Below are 23168 nucleotides of genomic sequence, written 5' to 3' on the forward strand. Positions count from 1 at the left end.
AAGTGAACAACATAAATAGAAGAATTAAACTGTTTTTTACATTATTATTATGACAACAATTGCATGAAGAAAAACATGCTAAAAGAAAAGTTCTTCAGCCCGTAAATAAAGTGTCAAAGTGTTCAATCCCTTGTCAAACAAATGTTAACTAGCACATACAGTATTAACCAGTTAAACCACAGTATGCTTTATTTCTCCTGTGAAATTCCATCATTCTGTTTTGCAAGGATTTCATATAACTTACTTGGCTTCTCCTTTTATTCCTACCTCCCTCAATCATAATAGAGTTTCATGTTTGAAAGATCCGGAGCTTCAAAATACCGTAAGTTTTAATCGCTAAATTGATAAACTTTATATCCTCTGACTCTATTCAAAATATTTCTTTCATCACATGTGAATGAGAGAAACTTCACATTCCCTAAAGTTTCAGGAATCAAAGTTTACTTCAATTATACCTGAGGTAATCCTATACAACATGTTGGGATGATTGGGGTCACGGTTAGGATTCTATCGATCCAACAAAACTTATCTGAAAGGTCTGTCAATCTTGGTGAATCATTTGGTAAATACACTCTTCGTGGGTTTCAGGCTGGTAGCCGGTAAGTTTGAATTCCAAGTTTCCACAGGAATGGTTACTGTCTCTTTCATTACTAAAGCTTTCATACTTCCCAGCGTGAGACAGAGACTGTCTTCGTGTCTTAACATTTCCCAATAAAGGCTGAGAAAGGTAGTGGATCTTTAAGGCTGAAGATTTGTAAGAACAGTTCAGACAAGTAACCACCAGTAAGGGCAGCAGCGCTGACCACTGTTCCTGCCCTCAGGGACCAGGAGGGTCTACATGGCCTCTCGAGAACTCTCCCAAACCTACTTTTATGACTAGGAGATCACTGACTACCTTCACACTTTCATACAGATTACAAGATGATCCGAGTGTGTTGTGTAATGAGTTTGAGAGTCCTAAACAATGCACCTTACATCCTGGCTTACTTGCATCAAAACAAAGGCTTCAGCCACCTCACAGCTGATTTGGAGCTGCCATAACTGGCACATCCAAGGAAGCACGCCTTTTGGATAAGGGGTGTCCTGGGGCACTCGAACAGAACAGAAGGAAAGCAGAGAGGAAGAAGAGGAAGAGAAGATCTGTGAAGGACAAACATGAAGAAGTCGTAACAGTAGGCTTGAAAATAAGGGGAAAAAAACCTTAAATACCTGGAGAAGGGGTGGTAAAGATATGCTGGTGAAAGGAAAAAAAAAAATTACATACTTTGGTTTTGGTTTAGAAATACAATCTCCCTAAATGGTTGTGGAAAAAGGTTTGAAGATACAGAGGCAAAACAGTGGTGGTACAGCATTGAAGACAGCATAAGAAAGTTTATCAAAAGTCAGCTTGAGAAGACTGACTGTTTAAAGGTTTCTGCACGTTCGTAAGACCAAAACCTAGCAACCTCGTATAACATCAACAGTATGATTTCTGTCCTCATTTAATATTTTTTTGCTGATTAGGGTGAGAGAGTGTTTGAGTCAGTCAGCACAATTATAAACCTCTGTAATCTACAGATTTCTCCCTCATTAGTGAATTCAGCCTACTGGTACTTATCCTAACAGAGGAAAACTGTGAACTTCAATCTATGAATTAGCAGAATAAACTACAACAGCACCATCAGATACCTCTGAGCACAGCCTCTCAAGAAGAATCTTCAGGATTTAACCCAAATTATTTGCCAGGATACTGAGTACGTCACATGAGGCGAAAGTAGACAGTCTGAATTCTGGATATTAAAAGTACATGGTGTGTCACAGCCTTAAGCAGTAGCAACAAAATCAAACACTTATCAATACTGCAGTTTTGGATAATTATAAGCAAACTTCAGATCTTGTTTCTAGTAGTCTGGGATGATAAGGAAGTCTGCAAGCCTAATTAAAGCATACACAAGGTGTTCTATAAATCACAAGGACAGACTTACCTGAATGCATTTTACTTTTCCATATTCAATTGTATAGTACTACTTCATGAAATAATAGGCACAGTACTGATTCTAGTTAATTTTAAATTGCACAAATGAAAAGACGATGAAAAACTATACATGGCTATTTCATTGTGATTTTCTATTTCCACACCTTAGCAAGTTAGCCAACTTAATTAAATTTACTAAAATAACTTTTACAGCCAAGAACACAAGAATGATGAGAGTTAGAAATGGTGCCAAAGTTAAAAATAATGAAAGAGAATACCAACAAAACCTAAGCAAGGAACACCACTCAGGAGACTGAGGGAAGATGAGACTGCTGGTATATGGAAGTCAGATGATGTTCAGAGTAAAATACATTGATCAGGGATTCTCACATTTCCATGAAGCCTAGCTGCCTCTAAAAAACTTTCTTTCACCTTCCAAGCTCTAACAAGTTTTAAACAATCAATAGCTGCCTAATATACAAAATGAGATTGTGATATCTGTGTTCACACTGTATTTCTTCCTTGAAAATTTGCTGGTTTGTTTGCCTAATTTAACTTTAGCAAGTATGAATGATTTTTTTTTTATTTATCATTATTTTAAAAAATATCTTTCTCTATAACAACAATAAATTCTAAATATGGAAGCTGCACAATAATAAGTTGGAACTTTTTCTAAGAGAACATGATCCTTCTTCCCAGCCTTCTTTTTTTTATAGATACACTCAAACAAAATCAGAGAAGCAGAGAGTAAGGTAAGGTAACATCAGGTCTGTATGGCCTGGGACAAAGGCTAATCTGGAATTAAAATGGATAATATGACTTATATAATATGAGGCCACAAACAGGAAAAACACAGATGCATATTTATCTATAGTTATGAAGCTTATGAATATCTTGAATATCTGCTTTAAAACATCTGCTTACCTACATCATGCAGAGGAACTAAGAAAACAAACATAAAACATACCTGTATTAGAGAGAGATCCTCAAGCTGCAACCTGAAGAGGTAGTTTCTGGGATTAAAAAAAAATAGTAGATAAAAATTAATTGTTACTAGTGTTTAAGTAAAAAAGTGTTACTGGCGTTTCAATAAAAACATAATGAATATAAAAGACAGGAAAATATTAAGGAGTGACTGATAGTCAGGACTCAATTTTTTCAGGGACTGTCTTAACATACAGTCCTTTGGGCTAAGGACTAAGGCAATTTCTAAAACAGATTTTCAGCTTGAAGGGCTGGATGCATATGAATAAAGTAGATATTTATACTGCATACATGTACATCTGCGTCATTGCTCCAGTCTTACTTTAGAATCAATGGGAAGAAATACTGAGTACTTTGGCAAATTTGTGCAACCAGTGTTAGAAGTCTAAATGAGAATAAGAGGACAGGCAGATTCAAGCTGTCCGTTTCTCTCCACAATGATGGAAATCTTATGCAATTAGCTCAACCACAGATACGTAAAGTCTGAAGCAAAGGATCCCATTATAATGGCGTGTCTGTAGAAGCCACAAAGTCTTCACAATTCTGATTGAAGTCCTGTCATACAAAGTCTAATTTCTTTGAAACCCGAGGATCTTTTTCCACATACAGCAGGAGCTATACATAAACCAAGTACATTTTCCAAAAGCCTATGCTTTTATTGCAAAGGGATTTCTCACTCTACGTTTTTTCTACAGCAGTGTCATTGCACCTAAAGTACTCGGGAGGAGTTCAGGCAAACAAGACGTGACGTAAAGGCACTGCTTGAAACCTGGGGAAATGATGAGTTAGGATTCTCAGAAAGGTGAGTGTGCCCCACCAACCACAAACACTTCCTTTGGCACATATTGGTGCGATATATGTGCACTATCACAACCCCTCCCAATTTACTACGTCTATCTAGCTAAAGCAGCTGTCTTGTCACACCTGTTCTGATAAACCAGCTCTGTTGGTAGCGCTCATGATACCAGTCCATGACCCTCATAAAAATACCACACCACCTTCGAATCAATTTCAGTACATCCTTCTCTCGTGCAGATTCTCTTTCATGCCAGGTCTGCGACAGGGCTCTTCCATACTCCATGTCCATACTCCTCCTGCCCAATTTTTTCTTTCTTGGTTTCCCCTCACACCACTTTTTCTTCTTTTCATTATGTCTTTTTATTTTTTTTACTACATTTTCACATATATAATATTCTTCAGTCCTCTTCTGCCTAATTTTGACCTTATTTAAAGCCATTCTGATTTTCCAATATAGAGTGCCACTATTCTGGCACTATGAAGTGATTATGTTTCATAAATAAAAAGGAAGAAACTTTTGAAAGATTAATATAATTTAGTTCAATTTTAGTTTATTCATAACAGATTTGTAACATTAATTTCTAAGATTTCAACAAATTCACTTAAAGTAACAAAAAATAGATTAAAAAAGAGATAAGTAAATTTAAACTTTAAATTTAAATATTTGCAATATTCACAAATTATCTGCACTATTACTTCCATGCAACTGGTAGAAGTATAATCCAAATTAAAATGAGGCCACATTATTTGAGATAATAATTCTAATTCTTTCTAAAGAGGCATGAGGTATTGCTAATGGGCACAGATGGTCAGGACCCGTAGTTTACGTCTCTTAATTTTTTTAAATGGGCTGGGAGATGTGGGGGTGTGGGGGGAGGCACAAAACCAAACTATGTCAAAAACTGAAAAATATTCTCTTTCCAAGTAAGTATCTCAGAAACACAATCACTATCATGGCCAGCTTTATTTAAGGACTCTGGCGTGCAGCTATGGGTATTTCTTTATTGACTGTGGTACATATATGGTCTACTTAAATTGTGGATGCATAGGAATCAGGTCACTATTCTTTCTAAGGAAAGTCTTTCCTCCTAAAGGGAGTTACTCAAAACACAAGAGGCAGGCTATTAAGGGCAAGAATTCATAAGTAAAATAAAGACAGAATATTGGTTACAGATAAATCACCACAAAGAAATAACTAAAATACTTGGGTTTGAGTCATGAAGGGACCTGAAGTGGGCAAACAAAGAAAACAGTACATTGCAGGACCATGTTTACACAAAGCTTCGTCCATAAGCTAAGTGCAAGGTGATTTGCTTTCACTGAAACGTCAGAAGTGATGCATATAGTCTTTCTAACCGATCTACACCTCTCCGCAAGGACAAAAAATACTTTCATATTTGCAAAATGTCTTGCTCAGAAATATTCAGCAGGGAACATAAATACTTAGTCTGCTCCTCATCTCATTGCATATAAGCTTCCATCAACTATCAGTGATAGTGCTTTTTTCACTCCAGATATCAAAGTTAAAGAAACCTGCAACTTCACTGCTGTTGCAAATCTCTTTTTTCCACTTACAGGATCAGAACAATTTTTTTCTTCCAGAGAAACTGAACTGCATCCTTAGCAGGTATAAACTGTTTTCTTAACTCAGACTCACAGGAGTGGCACATAAATGCCCCATCTTACTCTACAAATAAATGCAGTTGCTGTTGCAGAACATATGAACAGACTGATCTCACAGTTTTAGTTTTTGGGTCAGTACTTAGCATAGTGTCATGTCAATCTCTATGCATACTTCATCTTGAGATATATACTGAAGATTTAATCGCTGATATGGCATTTAAAATAAGTTATCAAATTATTAATGTATTTTCATGGTCTTTCATCCGAACATAATTTCAGCCTATTACAAAGTAAGCTATTGTCCCCAACTGTAAAAATTCGAAATTAATAACTACATGGACACAGTTTCATCCTGAAGAAAAACAGAGGCTGAAAGCTTTGTGGGTTTTTTTCCCTAGAACATGAGATTTGTATCCTATGTAGTAGAGCATAACACTTCTACTACCCATTAATATATTGAGTGTGAAATTAGAAATATTGACCCTATAAGAGTTAGGGAGACTAAAATGTCTATATTAATGTGAATGAGCCAAGAGCCAAAGCTAATTAGTGTACATTTTTCAACTTCCTGTGGTTGTCAATAACCAATTAAAATATTATTTTCAGCTTCATAAAGCCAGCAAAAAGAAAATGTAATAGGAAGAAAAGCGATGTGCAGGGCATTGTAAAAGCATTACACCTTAGCAACATAGAGGTAAACCAGGCAAATGGGCAGCATAGAGTGCCTATGACTACATAAGTAATGCTAGGACAAGTGGGAAACTAGCACCAGGAGAGCAATCACAGGTATTCCAACCTAAATGTGCCCACTTCAGTGAAACTTGCAGGACTACATTTAGTTCTACAAATACAATAGTTTAACATTCTAAGGCATGCACCTCTAACATGCAATGACTCATTCAAAAATGACATATATAAGAAAAATTTAAAAAATAAAGTAAGTGTGACAGTAAAAAAACCACACTGGAAACATGATATTAATAAATCTGGCAGTTCAAAGAAAAAGTCAATGCCAATTTTCATGACATCTGCAGAGCCATTATGCTGCTCATGAGATAGGCGACGATACTTTTTTCAATATGTTATTAAGATTATGCCCTGGATTGCCATTTTTTTAACCTCTGTTTAGCTTTATTCTAGTGCTTTTATGCTTTGAAGGAAACAAAGGTTGTGAAATAAAAATGACCAAGTACATTTCTGAAGCATGGATACAGATGTCTTAGCATGTAGGCCTGTCTCTTGTCCAAATATGTTGGTAATAAAAGCAAGACAAATAAAACTTTACGTGCTGGAATAAAACTGATTTGACACTGGTGGTAATCGATAAATTTGTTTCCATTTGGTGCTTAATGAATGAGGAAAGCAAATATGTTACATAAATCTGCAAACAGAAGGACACCGTAATGAGAAAAATACACAACTAACTGAGATAAAGCAGCATCCTGTATTCCTTCAGATAGCCAGTAGGCAGTAAGCATTTTGCTTTACATTCACAGCACTGAACAACTTTTCTAGCTGAACTATGATAACTAAAACCTGTTAATCAAGAACTTGCTCAAACCCAATAGCAAAAACTTCCACTGGTGTCAGTGGGAACTGAATGAAGCACCACAAAAAAACATGCTCCAGTCACCTCCCTGATGACAACGTATTTTGATCTATTGCAGTGAATACATTCAGTATGACTACAGATAAAAAGTATAAACCTTGTGTACGTTCCTAAACAAATCCATGTCAAAAATCAATTGAAAACCCATAAAGTATAGCATGCTAGTAATGGTTGTTAAATCCAGCACTTTATGCTTTTCTTTGCAAAACAGCGAGCTATAAAATGTGAATGCAACAACAATAAATACTGTTGCATTAAACACAGACATGAATTAGAAGAACATTAAAGTGGCACATACAGCTTAGGAAAATGTACTATAGATTAAGCTTTTGAAAAACTCAAAAGATAGCAAAAAAAAAAAAAACAAACCCAAACCACATCAAACCCACCCCAAGCCCCCACATGCATCGGCAACTGAAAGCCTGAATGAGTAACTAGGGGTTGCAGCAAACTCAGATACTAAAGGCATGACCAGACATGCTGCCAAATGTCCTGGAAATAAACCCGTAAAAGATTCCTTCCTCTGCACTTCTTTCAAGAAATTATTTCACATGAAAGAAGAAAATTTTACTCAATTTACTGGAAGGAAAAAAAATTAAGACTGAAAATAAAAAGTATAAGCTCTGTAAGAACCAACTATTAAGCAAAAAGTCACAATACCACAATCAAGACTGGAAAGTTCTGGGTAAAACTAGTTCTGCAGTGTAGTAAAATCAGCGATTGGAAATAAAACAAAAAATAAAAAGAAATAAGAATAGGAGAAAAGGAGATAATCAATATAAATAAAAAATTATGATGTAGAAAATTCATTTGGTTATACTAAGATACAACAGGAAAATCTGTGAAAAAGCTACGGATGATACTTTGGAAATAAAAGAAACCTCAAAGTGGTCTAGTTGAACTATTATATGAAAATGGTCAAATTACAATAATGAAAATCAGAATGGTCAATAAATTATTTTTTGGCTGCATTTTGCAGGAAACAGAAGTCTCAGCAAATGAGAATAACGACACAAGGAGCTTACTGATACATGCTAAAGATGTGAAAACAGCATATACACAGAGATAAATATTTCCACACTAGCAGGTCATGCTAATTCAACCTAAAAATTACAGTGGTTTTTGGTGGCCTTATTGCTCTTTTTTAATAATTTCTAAAATTACAGGCATTCCTGAGTAATGAAAGCCTATGTTTTATTAACATTCAAAAGGCAAGAAGGAAGATTCAGGTGATCATAGATTGACCAGTGAGACACTGAGCTTGGCAGAGTAAGAAAAACACTACTGGAATCAATTAGGAAAGAATCTCATTATAAATTAAATTAATCCACTCAAAAGTCTTGTAAAATCTGATTTCCTTCTCTGATGATTGCTCCTCAGGATTATCTTACTACATTCACTTCCACGTACAGCCTCAACAGTGACTACAGACCCTAGAACATAGCACTCCTGCACAGATGTCCAACAACAGCCAGGCATCAGTTCTTCATATTTCTTGCCATGGGCTTCTCCAGGAAAAGCAGAAAGGCCCTTAGTGGCCTGTCTTCACAGCTCTGGAGCTCACTCTCCTCCTGAAGTTCCATCATGCCTTGTCTTCTCTAACATGCATTACCACCTTTTGTTGGCCCCTGCTTCTCACACACAGCACCCAAGTTCCCCAGCTGGAGATGGCCTCAGAATACTTGTCACCTGTGCATCTCTGATGCATGCAGATGAAGGCTTTTCTGAATATTATGCTTTAGTCCAGATAACTTTGTGAGCTTACTCAGCTATTTTATAAGTTGTTGTTGGCTCAGCTTTATCCTGAAATATCACCTTAACCAAAATGTTAACCCTGTATTTCATAACTGTGGCTGACCAAATCTTTAATACTTTTTAATATTGTAGCATATATCTCAAAGTACACGCCCACAGATTTTATATTTTGGCAGATAGGGCATACAATGTACCGTAACCACCCACGTAAACAGCCATGCAAATCCTATGTGATCTTGTTAGCATTTAATTGTTCAACATATTAACCTTCTCTTTCTTTTCAAGATTAATTTGAAATTAAATTTACATGCTGCTGTTATATCTCCAGGAGGAGAAGGTAAAGAGTCCAAGCTAGCCAAAGCTTGGACTATTTTTATTATTAAGAAACTGCAACATCAAAATCATAAAAAATTATGTAAGCAATCACATTAATGCTAAAGGTACATAAAGGAAGGAGATACTAAACTCGATGGCCCACATTTTCCAAGTCAGCCTTGAATTTCCCTCCTGTGATCATGCTGTAGTCTTTTGGTAGAGCCATCAGTTTCCAACAGAGCCCTTCCCTTCAGAGGAAGTTCTCTGTACATGGGAAATTCAGAAGTAGGATGCATACCAAGGTATGCACATGATGTCAACACATCTCTATATAAAATGCAATCTTGCTCCCATCAAATTTTGAGATGCGAAGGTCATGTACACAGTATGCATCATTGCACTGTTAAGTTTTCTGACTGTACTCTTGGAATGAGGACTGAGACCCACATGCCTACCTAGCATCCAAGCAGCCCTCTCACAAGGTGAGCGCAGCCACTCAAGTGCATCCCCAAGGGCACTGCAGTAACTCATGCAAGGCACTGTCCTGGTTTCAGCTGAGAGGATTGATTTTTCTTCATAGTAGCTAGTGTGGGGATATGTTTTGGATTTGTGCTGGAGACAGCATTGATAATATAGAGATGTTTTTGTTCTATGGACCTGTTGTTGAGCAGTGTTTACACGGGGCCAAGGCCTTTTCTGCTTCTTGCACTGCCCTGCCAGAGGGATGGCTGGGGGTGCACAAGAAGTTGGGAGGAGACACAGACAGGACAGGTGACCCAAACTGACCAAAGGGGTATTCCATACTATATGACGTCATGCTCAGTTTATAAGGAGCTTGGAGGAAGGCGGGGGGGGAGGGCGGCGACGTTTGGAGCAATGGCGTTTGTCTTCCCAAGTCACCATTACGCGTGATGGAGCCCTGCTTTCCTGGGGATGGCTGAACACCTGCCTGCCCATGGGAAGTGGTGAATGAATGCCTTGCTTTGCTTTGCTTGTGCGCACGGCTTTTGCTTTACCTATTAAACTGTTTTTATCTCAACCCATGAGTTTTCTCACTTTAACTCTTCCAATTCTCTTCCCCATCCTGATGGGAGGGAGTGAACGAGCGGCTGCGTGGTGCTCAGCTGCCGACTGGGGTAAAACCACGACGGGCACCAATGTTCCAGAGGCAGGGGAGAGTCTTTCATGGACCTGACTGCTGCTCCAAGTAGTACCTTCTCTAGGACTTCTTCTGTATCAGCCTCTGGCTGACTGGTAGCTCCCTGCCCTGCATTTCAGTGCCGTAAAGGCACACATAAGTAGACAAGTTCAGCAAGGACCAAACTTCTGGCGACGCAGGACAGAAAGCGTATGTTTGGACTAACATTTCTTGCAGAAGAAAGGAGCAGCTAACTGATACGAAAACAGTCTAACCAGGAACCAAGAGAAGGCATAAATTGCCATAATCTGCAGCAGGACATGTACTACTGTTAGCACAGATCAATCATTCAACAATTGAAAGACTTCAATTTAAGACAGGTACCTTCAGAACACCACTCATCTGATTTAATTTCTAAAGATGTCACAGACTGAAATACCAGTGTTCTCTGCCAAGGAAGTTCCATTTAGAGCCAGAGCTCCTTTGATGATGCATTATGTTAGTTCCACAAACAAAATGGCAAGACATTAAATCAGCACAAGAAAATGAGTAATTTTTGTGGGGTTAGTGAAGTGACTAGTGTTACTCTGCAACCAGACTATTATCAGAGCTGGTGCAAAGGAGGAGAAAATTGCATAGTTGAACAAGGCATGAGCAGGAGAGGTACAAAGCATTAGCTTTCAAAAATATTTAGGAACCCATTAGCAAGGTAGGAAAGAGAAGCAGTAGGGGGACCTACCTCTTTCTGCAGCAGTAGGATGGTAATTTCTCTTAGATTTAACATTAACCATACCTTAGATTAGATCAGATCAATCAGTCGAAGGACAGACATTGATTACTCTGAACCAAGTGTTAAATGAGCAATAAAACCCAGATGGATATTCAAAGGATATAGCACTAATTCCTGGTGCCTGTATATTCTCCCAATATGTAGCGCTCAGAGCATCTCATTAACAAGAAGCTCTCAGATTCTCCTGCTGGGAGCAGACAACGGCAAGAAACAAACCTGTACAGTTATTTATTCCTTTATTAGAGATTCTTAAACCACTGTTAATGAATCCTTTAATTTGCCTTTCTGTTATTATGGCAAGTAGTGGTAATAGTTCAAATTAACGTTCCCAAACACACGTCTAATTAAGTGAAAAGGCATACTGTTACAGTCCTTCATCAGCGAGATAAGGAGTGACTGAGGCAATAAGCCACCTCAAAGCGAGTTATAATCCTCAAAGCAAGTTTAATTAACTTGCAGGAAAACATACAGGAGAAAGCCACTGTCATCAGGATGCTCTGTGTAAAAAATAATGTGAGATACATCTAAATATATATTATCCAATTAAAAATAGTTGAATAGCTTTCAGACCCATTTCTGATAAGTAACTATATAATTTTAAAGTATAGCTGAACTAGCCCAACTTGAATTTTAAAAAATAAATTACCACATCTTAAGAATGAACTCCATCTAGGCTCCTACCAGTCCATAATTTCAAACATAAGAGGCTTGGGAAGAGGAGGATGAGTTCATGTTTTCTTTAAACAAACAAGTTCCTTCTCACATAATTCTTCTTGCATAGTCTGAATAAAATCAGTAAGAAAAATAAAATAGTTTAAAAGTCACCAAAAAAAGAGAAAAAAATAATGGACTAAAAGGAAAATGTAACCAATTATTTGGAACCTCATCATTTTTGCCCCAACCTACCGGGTTTGAGACATGCCTCTAGTTGACTCTCATTTTACCAAAATGGCTGGAACACTTTTAGCAAATTTAAATTTATAAAAACTGGAGCTGATAAGTGCTTAGTGCTTTGTCAGGGAATGAGGAGAAAAAAAAAAAAGGCAATGCACAATTTGCCAGGACAATTCAGACACAGCTGTATCCTTCCCCTGAGCTGGTCTTTTCCCCCCTCAATTGACCTTTCCAAGAGAGAAAGAAAAAAACCCAAACCCACTGCAGGACAGTGCTTCCACACAGGAAAAGAAGGCAAGGTTGTTCCTGGGGAAATCCATGAATCGCCATGCTTACTGGCATTTTGAACTACAGAAATCATTATCATATTTGATTAGATGCTAAGTCAGTCCATTAAATAACACACAGAGAAATATTCATCTGAATATTTTATCAGAATTTATCAGAATAAGATAAACAAGCAGTCTCTCATTTCCTTGAGCTTACTGAGCTAATGCCCTGAGAGTAATCCTTCGCTGATGCCACTTAGTTATAAAAGTAAATTCTGCCCTGCCATATGGTTTTTTTTGAAGAAAACAAATGAATTCCCTAGAAGGTTTCAAATTGCAAGAGAACTCATTTATTTTTATCTGCCAGGTCATATGCAATGCTAAGAACAATGCCTGGGCCAATTTTTAAAGGTACAGTTTCATGGGAACATAGCTACATTGCCCTGTGTCAAAAGCCAATAGTCTTCGTAATGTACTAACAACTGTTTTATATCCGTACTGAATTTTCTCTGTAGAGTGTTTCTAATTAATCTTTTTCTTTCATTTTACATAATTGTATAATCTCATACATTTTAGCACATAGCTATTAAGTAAAAAAGTTCCTTTTACATTAAATTTAGATCCAATTGACATAACACTGAAAAATCTGTCACATTCTTCAAATGCAAATTTTAAAACCCAGCAACCATACTAAAAATCATTCTTCTTCCCTTAATTCAGCTTCATAAATTGAACTGCAATCTTCGCTTGTCTTCACTATGCACTTCAGGCTGTTTGATCAAAGTCAGGCAAGATAAATTTCTCCCTCTGCCTTTTCCCCTGTCTGTCCCCACCCCCTTCCACCTCACTCCCCCATTTCTCAAAGCTAAATTAATTTTTCTACACAGACAATTTGTGCAGAAATGTCCCAGGCAAACAGGGCAACTATAGGTTGTTACTAAGACTCAGGCTAAGTCATCAGTCATCTCAAAAGATACTCCTTTCCCTCTGAAGCCCTCGCCAATGGTTCTCATATATCTCCTTTTGCACAGCAGATTGACAGAAGACCAAATGACATGGTTTTAACCCAAAAGTATTACAACACTTATGCTTCAGACCCAATATGTTATTAAGCAGACCTCTTACACTGGAGGGCGTTAATGACAGAGACAAGTGCACGCCTCCTTAAACTTGAAAGTTGTGCTAGTTCCTTTTACAATTAAAACAGCAGCTATAATTGAACCTGTACTGTATAGCAATATTCAGAAACTAAAGCAGTCACTACTAAAAGGCACCAGACTTCATGGTAGGAAATGTGTATGAGTGTGACCTAAGAACTAAGGACACCTCCCACAGCTGAGGTACAGGATTTGTGAGGAATTTGAAAGGTGGACAACAAAATGGACTGCAGCTACTTGTTTCTAGTGCGGTCAGAGAAACATGTTTGTGTGCACTCTAGAAATAAGCCAGACTGAGCCAAAACCAAACGTCAATGGGATCAGCAGCCTCTCTCCCCTAATGGGGGTGGTGGGAGAGGGGAAGCAGGGGGGCAGACACTCCAAATCTTAGGCAACTCCTCAGCACAAGGGAAACACCAGTGCCAGGGTAGATTGGATGATTAAAGGAAGCTGTGTGCTAGTATTGGAGTAGTAACATTCGTAGATCGCTGCACATGGTGTAAGGAAACTGAAATAAGGCTAGGGGATTCTGAATTAATCAACTCAAGACCTGTAGGAGAACTGGTTATTTTGCAGAACAAAATAAAATATCAACCAGAGACTTCTCACAAAGACTGGAAGACAACCTGCAGAGGCAGGGGAATGGTGGGGGGAACAGATAAAATTGTAAAAAATCTATTTTTGCACAGCAACAACAGAATGCCCGCAGACATTAGAAGACCACCTTTATTTCCCAAACTGGACAAGCAATACTAAGCTTAGCAATATTGGAATAGTAATTACCTTCCTGGTCATTGCCTGCTATGACAAATACTATGAAATAATGTCCCTTTCATACATTTAGAGATCTCTGTCACAAAAATATTTCTGTTCTTGTTTTGTTCACACTGGTAAAATGTGACAAAACTCATTGTTTCTTGACTAAATTACCCATGGCCAACTTAAACTGATTTGGTTTTCTGCCAACGCTACTGTGTAGTTTACACAGCTATTTCCTTCCCTAGATGTACCTGCTGATGGACTTATGGGCAGGTGCTACACACATGCTCAGCCTTTGTTTTCCTGCACTATGATTCCAACCCTCTTCATTTGCCTTGTAGCAGCCCTTCCCTATCTCTCTTTCTAATTTCGGTTAACCTTGTTTAAGCATATATGAACAGAATAATACCACTACAATTTAAAGTCTCCCAAGGACCTTGTGCAACAATATCAGTAGTTCTCTGTCACTATGGGAGACACTTTTTGAGGCATCATGGGATCATACCTGTCTTTTTATGTAACTGCATGACATTGGCGGCTCCCAATGGGAATCCAGTCTGGATCCCAGCTGGGAGCTTTGCTACCTTGCTTATTAAACAAGTCATTAACCTCTCTAGAGGCTGCAGAACTTCAAAAATGGAAGAGAATCACCCTCAGTGAATATCAGTGATGGAAAAGGGATTTAAGAATTTCCAATAGTGTTAAATTTTCACAACATTCTTTTGTTTGGTTTCTAAGACAGAGAAATTTGGGGGAAGAGTTCACTAAACTCCACTAAGGTGAAAAAAATCAATTATAAACTTAAGCTGAGCCAGGACACAGCTTCTGCTGTGAAAATCATTCCTCTGGTTTAGAAGACCACCACCTTACTAAAGAGGAAGCCTAGAGGTACAAGCATCACCCCCTGTTTTTGTTTGGATGCTGGACAAGTAAATCATAATGGAAGTACTTCTCTTGGCAGTGTAAACACAGTAATCTAAGTTTATCTGTAGCTTTGCCACGTGCAACATCACACATGTAAGAGGGCTACAAATTATCTTTTTTCACAACTGAACAGGAAATTTTACCTGTTCAGATCTTACTGAAATCCCATTGTACGTAGTTATTAGTTTTTCAATATTCAAGTGTTAGTACAAGAAGATAATAATAATAATAAAAGGAATATTCCAAGAGAAATAACTGTATATCTAAAGATATTTCACCAGGGAGGAGGAATTAACAGTGCATTCTCTTCACTGTCTTTATGAGGGCACATTTATGGCTTACGACAGAAAATGAATTCTTCTAATGGCTCTTCAGATATGTGAATCCTGTGAGGCAGATGTGCAAGAAACTTGTACTAAAATTTTATCCACAGGCCATAGTGCAAATATGGTAAAATTAATGCTCTGTTCAGATGGCCCTGGGTGAAAGGTAACTACAAACAGTGTGTTAAGAAAAAAAACACATCAGTGCAGCCAGTTGAAACTATGAAAAGCTGCAAACACCACTCCTGCAAACCAGCAGAAAACTCAACATCATGTTCACAGTGAACAAATTCATTTTACCTGGTAGCAGGGACTCCATGCAAAAAGTGCATAATCAGTAACACTTGAATTTCTGGGACAACAGCACCCTGACAACTGGTTGCTAGTCTCTGAATCTATGACTCTGTGACATACAATGACTTTTGCCATATAGTCTGGCACAATGCTTCAAGAAGAGAAAAATATGTAGTGAAAAGGACATACTAATATCAATAATGTGTATTAATCAGAGAAACTTGCTGGCTAGTGCAGTCAATCTAAAGTGAGGTCTCCATGGCCAAACACAACAGTGCTGTGGAAAAGCTTAGAATTTAGAATGAAAATGCAGAATAAGGAAAGGAGAAATCCAGTAAATTCTATGAACAAATAACAGCCAGTAATACTGGACTGTGGGAAAAAAAAAGATTTCTGCTGTGATTTTAAAAACACTGAAGATTTTTAATTTTTCAATTTTAGCCAGAACAAGAGATATGAAGCTGTGAAGCAGCATTAACTTAGAGAAACCAAATGAATCCTATCGCTTTTACTGTACTGGGTCTTTTGCAAAAGGCAGAATTGGCAGCTGGCATTTTTTTGTAGTCACTGACTATTCAACAAAATCATTCAAAGCTTATCCCATAGTGATTCGAAAGACTTCATCAAAAGCACGAATTTAAACAAGCATATTCATTGCTGAGCCTAGATGAACAGTAAAGAGAAAAAAAAGAGAGGAGGGAAAAAAAAATTTCATTAGTTATCGAGATCTATACAGTGTGCGTCAATCCAACACACGATTCCATGGGACTGAGGAGAGGCTCAGGCAGCTCTGACTTATGCTGGCTGCCTTTACAGAACAGCTCCAGTTGACAGCCTCATGCCTCATTTCATTTGGCAGCTTACAGAATAGAAAAATCAACATGAGTGCACAGGATATCCCACTTCAGGTGGGCCAGAGACATATATATAGATATATAGATATATATCTGCACACTCAGAAAGTTTTGCCCCTGTAGCTAAGCAACTTCCCTTGGCACACAGAAAAAGAACTTTCTTGCAGTGCATTCTGTGATTCTGTATGTTGAACCTCATTTTCAACTAAGAAACAAATTAGGGAACAGAAGTATATTCCAATGCTAAATCTAACAGAAAAATGAAGTGACTAGAACTTCATTAATTCAAGAGTAAAATATATTCAGAGGGCTGATTTAAATAATAAGTTTAGATAGTTACATTTTTTTGCCAATCAAGATGTTTTACTATACTTCATATGCTGAGAGAAGAAAAAATGGTGTTCAAGAACTGTCACTGCTTCAATGTTGACATCTAAGACAGTGTCACTGTTGATCACAGCTTGCAAAGTACTGTCCTACTGTGCAAAAATTATGATTATCACCAACTTCACCGCTAATTCTGCAGTCTTTAACAGATCGTTCCTGGCACTGTACTGAATAATTATTAGAAACATCCAAGCACAAAGAGCCATATTGTGTAGCCAAATTTGGGATCATCGTAAATTTTATGCTATGGTAACTTTTGTCACATTGTTATACAGCATCTGCCTGTTCTACTGTAAGCATCCAAAGTTTAAGAGTGCTCCAGACAGTCCTCTTAAGAATCAGAATAGTGTAAGCTATTAGGATCCTTGATAACAGGCAGTCAATCTTTCAACTTTGGTCAGGAATAAGAGAAATAAACATAATGTTCAGTTTAGTGGGTCTGGAAGGCAGGGGAGTCACAAAAGAGCAAGCTGATGTTAGAATTTGGCTCAATGTTACTTATCAACAAAGAAAAAAAATACAGTTTGATGCAACATGAAAAGAAAATAGATTTCTCACCGTGCTCCAGCAATAAGCTCTTTTTGTCCTGGGTCAAACGTTAACTGTGAGAAGTCCACAGCATCTTCTGCTCTGAACACATGTAACCAAGGGGCAATTTCTAAAAACAATGAAGAGATACAACTGTTACTGTAACTGTCACATTGTAGTACATCAGATAGCCAACAACACATTTGCAGATACCATGGGGCTGCAAGTTTTCTCATTATGATCCTCTAAGGAAACACAGGAGACTTTTACCACTATACCACGTAATTTACACTACAAGACTGTAAAACAGGCAGTCAACGAATACACACTTGAATGAAGGATTCAAATTTTGGTCTGATTTATAAGCCAGATGTGTTTTTCCTCCTTAAGTAAAGCAGAAAACACTACAGTACAACTGCAACTCACTAGTACGTACTCAAGTGAAGTCCGATTAATTTTCCATGCATCAGACGCAGCTGAAGATTAGGGGCTGGGATTTTTTACTTTGTTCTTTAGAAAAGGATCCGATCAAGTGGAAAACAATGAGAAAAACATGCAAGTTTCACTTTTCATAATTTTCACAATAAAATGGTTGACACATGAGGGATGAAAAAGGGAAAATGCTTGACATTCAGGTGAACTTTTTGGGTTTTTAACCTGCCTTTCTTGGACCAATTTAGTGCTACATAAAACAGGGCAGACAAGTGGGTGAGCTGCTGTAAACTGGCAAGGAGCATTACTTGTATCCAGAATATGAATCTATTCCTACTTTCAAAGTTAAACACATAAATAACTGCACACCAAATCGTTAAATATTTTCATTATTAGTAGTTATTTTTGCATTCCACTACCTGGATATAGGAACAGCTATATGAACATAAACATTGTTCTGGGAACATAGCATGATTTATTTTTTTTTTCTTTTTACACAGACACACAGAATACATCAAATTGCTGTAAGGATATAAATGGTTCTTTAAAAAAAGTACAGTTGTACAAAAGCCTCATCCTCTAGAGTTTCTCTCCCAATTAGCAGGATAGTGAAGCATTTATTTTATTTTATTTTTATGTTATCACAAAGCAGTGGTCTGGAACGTATGTGAAAGGTGAAGAGGGCTATGTCTGCATGGCAGAATGAGCTGCGGAACTGTCTATTTGAAGACTACAGATGTGAAACAGTCAATAAAAAGACCAAAGGTGAGCATATGGTCATGACCATGTAGAAAACAGTCAACACCAATCCCCCTGAGAGCGCCATGGCAGTGTAATTTTTGATACTGGTATCACCAGTTGAAGCTCAGTTTGCCTACACCCATTCTAAGCTTCTTCCTTCTCTCATGAGCATATTTTTCCTTTTGCAAATGTCTGGGTTGAAATAATCCATGTCTGGTGCCTGTTTCAGGATGATTTGTTCCTAATTTAACTATTAAAGTTTTAGCACAAGTAGGTCATCCATTCCTAAGGAGAGGGACCAGGAAAAAAATGTTATTTTGTGTCAAAATGTGTTCAGCCATTGCAGAGAACCATTAAATGCACTGTGCAGAAGCTGTAGCATCGTATACTTTGTAAAAATAGATGGAACTGTGCAGTACAATCACTTGGGTGTCAGGAAACTAACTTCTGCATCTGGGCAATTTCAGGCCTGTAATACCAGTTTGTATATGTTCTGCAGAACTTGTAGCTAAAATCATTGTTGATTCCATCTGCACTGGATAGGTTCTCAAATCAGGGCCTGAACACTGGGCAGGAACGGGGATGGGGTTGTATATTAGATAATTATATTTACAGCTGCCATCAACTACTACTGCAGATGCTGTGCATAGAACCTAGCAGGATTCTGCAGGAGGAAAGAAAAAAAAAAAACCCACACACATATATATGTTATAGGCCTGGAAAGCTTTATACATACTTATTTATCTATTTAAATTTATATATATATATATAAGGCTACACAGGCAAGCCCAAATGAGGCATTTCTTAACTTTTCTTTTACTTGATTTTGCAACCTTAACTTTTCAGTCATACATTTAATATGAAACAATCAATTGCAAAGTTCTAAAAAGTTGAAAAATTAGATAGGACATGAAGATGAGAAAATCCAGATGTAAGTCTTAAAGAATCTCACTTACTGGAGAAAAAGATGAAAAAGAAAAAGAAAAAGAAAAAGAAAAAGAAAAAGAAAAAGAAAAAGAAAAAGAAAAAGAAAAAGAAAAAGAAAAAGAAAAAGAAAAAGAAAAAGAAAAAGAAAAAGAAAAAGAAAAAGAAAAAGAAAAAGAAAAAGAAAAAGAAAAAGAAAATAAAATCATGTTTATCAGCTTATCAGTTAACGTATCTAAAACCTCCATAAATTCCCTCAGACATTCCCTGCATGGATACAGAATATGCACATGGTCTTCACAGAAAAAAAATACACAAACACTCACAGCCAGAAACAGCTGTCAGTTCTGAGAGATGCAGAGAGGCTGCTTTTCCTTGTATCAAGCACTGTGACTAGGACAGAACTGGATGTAAAGCCATTTTATAAAGCAGCAGAAGTTCAGACAAATCATGATACTGATGAATAACTGATAAAACCACAGAACAAATATCCTATGGAAAAAATTAGGGCTTTAAAGACAGAATAGAGTATTCAAGCTAGGAGTCTGACCAAGCCAGTGGGCAGAGGTTACAAGAGGGGCTGGCAGGACAACCCAGGACATGCATTTAGTCCCTTGGCTGCTACGTTCCCCTTCCACGTGGTTGCACAAGCCATTGGAAGTGCTGACTCGCACACAGAGGGAATTCATACTCTTCGAAATAGCAGCCGTGGCTTCCTGGGCTCGCTCTGTCTGTGCTCTCGCCCAGAGGTTTCTGCCTCTGAGGTACAATCTTGCAGAATCACACACAAGCCTACTCCTAAACTCCCAAAGTACAACTCAGACTATCAACGTATTAGTATTCAAAAATTGTATTGCTGTGTGCAAATATGCAGAGCTGAAAAGTCCATTGGCTCAGCAGCAGATCCGCACACAGGTAAAGCCAGACCCACTGTGGAAACAGCAGTCTGGGAAAGAGAGACCAGGCAAGCAGTTGAGAACAGGATTACTTCAGCTCCATCCTGGTATGGCAAATGAGACCCTTGGTGTCCTGTAAAACAAGGAAAGCAGTAGGTTCCCATAGCATGGGTAGGTCAGGAACATTTCAGTACACAGAGCTATTGTGGTGCCAGAAGACTACAGGGAAGACTGAGATTCAAGGATGCAATGCTCTTCCACTTGTCCTGCTGTCTCAGCAAGGCACACTAAAGCTTCAAGGTACAGCAAGCAGGTGATTGAGACCGTTTCCAGGTTTGGAGCAGAGGGGTAAGGGGCCAGGCAGGGCAAGGCAAGCCCAGGCTAGAAAAGAGGAGAACGAGAACTTGCTAAGAAATCTCTCTGAAATCCGATTCCCCTCTGTCCCTCCAAAATATAAATTATTTTATCCTCTCTTTGCTGCATTCAGCAGTGTTCTGGCTTGAGGGAATAAGGTCAGGAAGAGCAAACGGCAGCAACACCTGGTTGATTTTTTTCTCAGTAAACTTTCTGCAACTGTATCTCATGTGTGTCACAGTAGCATCACATGTCACACAGGAGTAAGTCTTTATGTGATACAGCTACTACTTTGTGATACTCCTGTAAGGGAAAACAACAAAAACCAATAACAACAACAAAAACCAAACAGAAAAGACAATCAAAACTCATGTAAACTGTAAAAGTAAAAGCTTATTGGTGACATTCTGCTTTGAGTTACATTACAGAAAATTTATGTAACTAAATCAATTCACCTAAAGAGCAAAATCTACCCGAAAAGCCTTAGGTGAAACAAGACCTTTCGGTTCTCAGTTGTCTCCTTAGAGTCAAACATGCATAACGAGCTATTAAAGGTCTACAAATTATTTTTCTTTGAATTAGAAACTCATGGTAAAGTAGTAAGCAATGATAATTTCACTTTATTAATGGTTTTCACATAGATGCAACATGACAAGCTTTATAAAATAACACAGCTATAGATTTTGTATACTACAACAGTACCATAAATAAATGTGTAAGTTTAATTAAACTGGCCTGCTGACACGTAACCTAATTATACTGCCTGCTGATCACAGGTGACAAATAGCAACATCCCTCCCCTTTCCAGTTCTAACCCTTCCCTTTTTGGCATTCACCTCCCTTTCCTCGGCCCTCAGTTGATGTGCAGCACAGTAAAATACCTAGCCCTTCAGTGGCTGCTCTCCTCTTACTTCTGATACTGAAAACACTTATTCAGACATACCTTCAACCTGGACTTTTTTTTTCCCACCTTAAAACTAAGTCTGCATGTTTACCATTCTGCAGACATTGGTCTCAGACTTAAAGCTGTCCATGGAAAACTGTATCATGGTATACATACATTCATGACAACAGCTGGTATCCAACACACGCTGGTCCCTTTTGGTACATTCAAGACATACTTACCCTTAGTAAAAAAAAAAAAATAATAATTACTATTACAGGACTGAAACCTGCAAGCCTTATAAATCAAAAAGTTGGATTCTGAGAAAGCTACAGCTCTCTTTCACATGCCGTGAATCACAGCACGTGAATCACAGGTTTTCCTGGGGGTTTCAGGTTTGGATTTGTGGGGGGGTTTAATAGCTTAGATTTAATAGAAAACAAAGTTTGCCATGGCTCATAAACCTATGGCAAAGCAAACACACCAAAGTCACCTCAGCTCCTAGGAAAGGTCAAGGGAGTCTCCTAAAGAGTTTTAAAGGTAAAGGGAGTTAACAATCAAAGCTGGGCAGGAGGATTTTAGATACTCATACAAAAAATGAAAGTCCAGAAATATGTCTCAGTTCTACTTTAAATTTAGTATCTGCCCAACAGGTCACAGCTTGTTTGGCTTACCTTCTCCAAGGACTTGCCAAGTGCTGAGCTCTACAGTACTTCACAAATGAAAAGTAAAGTTCTCTCTAACCTAAGTTTCATCATACAGCCCTTCAAAGTAGAGCTACCGTAAACAGTAAAATAAATTGAGAAATGACTAATAAGGAATAGAGTGGTATGTTTAGAACTGAATTCAGAAATTATTTTTATTGTCTTTTAACTTTCATATTTACCATTAAATACCTCCTGATTTCATTAAAAAATTAACATAGATATTAAAAATTTCTGTAGTGTTTATGGTTTACGTATGTGACACCTCATGCCATGATGTCCTTTTTGAAAATAGTGAGCACAAAGTTAAACATATGCATAGTACCACCTTCCTGAAGAAACTCTGTTAGCAAAATAATAATAATAATAGTAGTAATAATAATAAAAATAATTATAATTATAATACCACCACAGTTGAAAACTAGCAGTTTTGCAATATTAACAGAAGTCTCTGAGTGGCATTGGTACAACAAATACACTAATCTTATCATAAGAAAATTAAAATATATTACTGCATGCTAAAATTATTTTATGAATAAACGTATCTAATCTAAGGATGATACAATAACTCCCATCTTCCTGAAGCTGTATAATGATTTTAGCCTAGCTTAGATCTTCTCTTTCTCTAATACTCAAGTTACGTTACTATCCTCTTCAAAGGCAGCGAGACAAGTCAGAAGTCTCCACAGTGATGTGCCACGTTGACTTCATTGCATCACCCCTGGTGCCAGCCCCGTTAACCTCAGGGGAATCTATTAAGTGAGGTGTCACGGCTGGCAAGAGGCAATCCACCTGTTCACTCATTCAGCGTGCCTTGTTTCGGGATTTATTTGCAACATTACACAAATAATAAATTCTCTCAGAACAACTTCGGGAAAA

General features: G+C 37.7%; 1 protein-coding gene across 15 annotated transcripts in view; it reads right to left on the reverse strand.

The window, feature by feature from the left end:
- SEMA5A (semaphorin 5A) overlaps positions 1–23168 on the reverse strand; it is a 353459-nt gene that overhangs the window by 203761 nt on the left and 126530 nt on the right. For all 15 annotated transcript variants that reach the window (XM_075744800.1, XM_075744790.1, XM_075744785.1 and 12 more), the window contains 2 exons: positions 17386–17485; positions 2922–2967 (listed from right to left, as the gene is read on the reverse strand). In XM_075744800.1, coding sequence (XP_075600915.1) covers positions 2922–2967; positions 17386–17485 — 146 coding nt within the window. The remainder of the gene's footprint in view (positions 1–2921; positions 2968–17385; positions 17486–23168) is intronic.

Source organism: Balearica regulorum, chromosome 2 (genome assembly GCF_011004875.1).
Source record: "Balearica regulorum gibbericeps isolate bBalReg1 chromosome 2, bBalReg1.pri, whole genome shotgun sequence".
Taxonomy (NCBI): Eukaryota; Metazoa; Chordata; class Aves; order Gruiformes; family Gruidae; genus Balearica; species Balearica regulorum.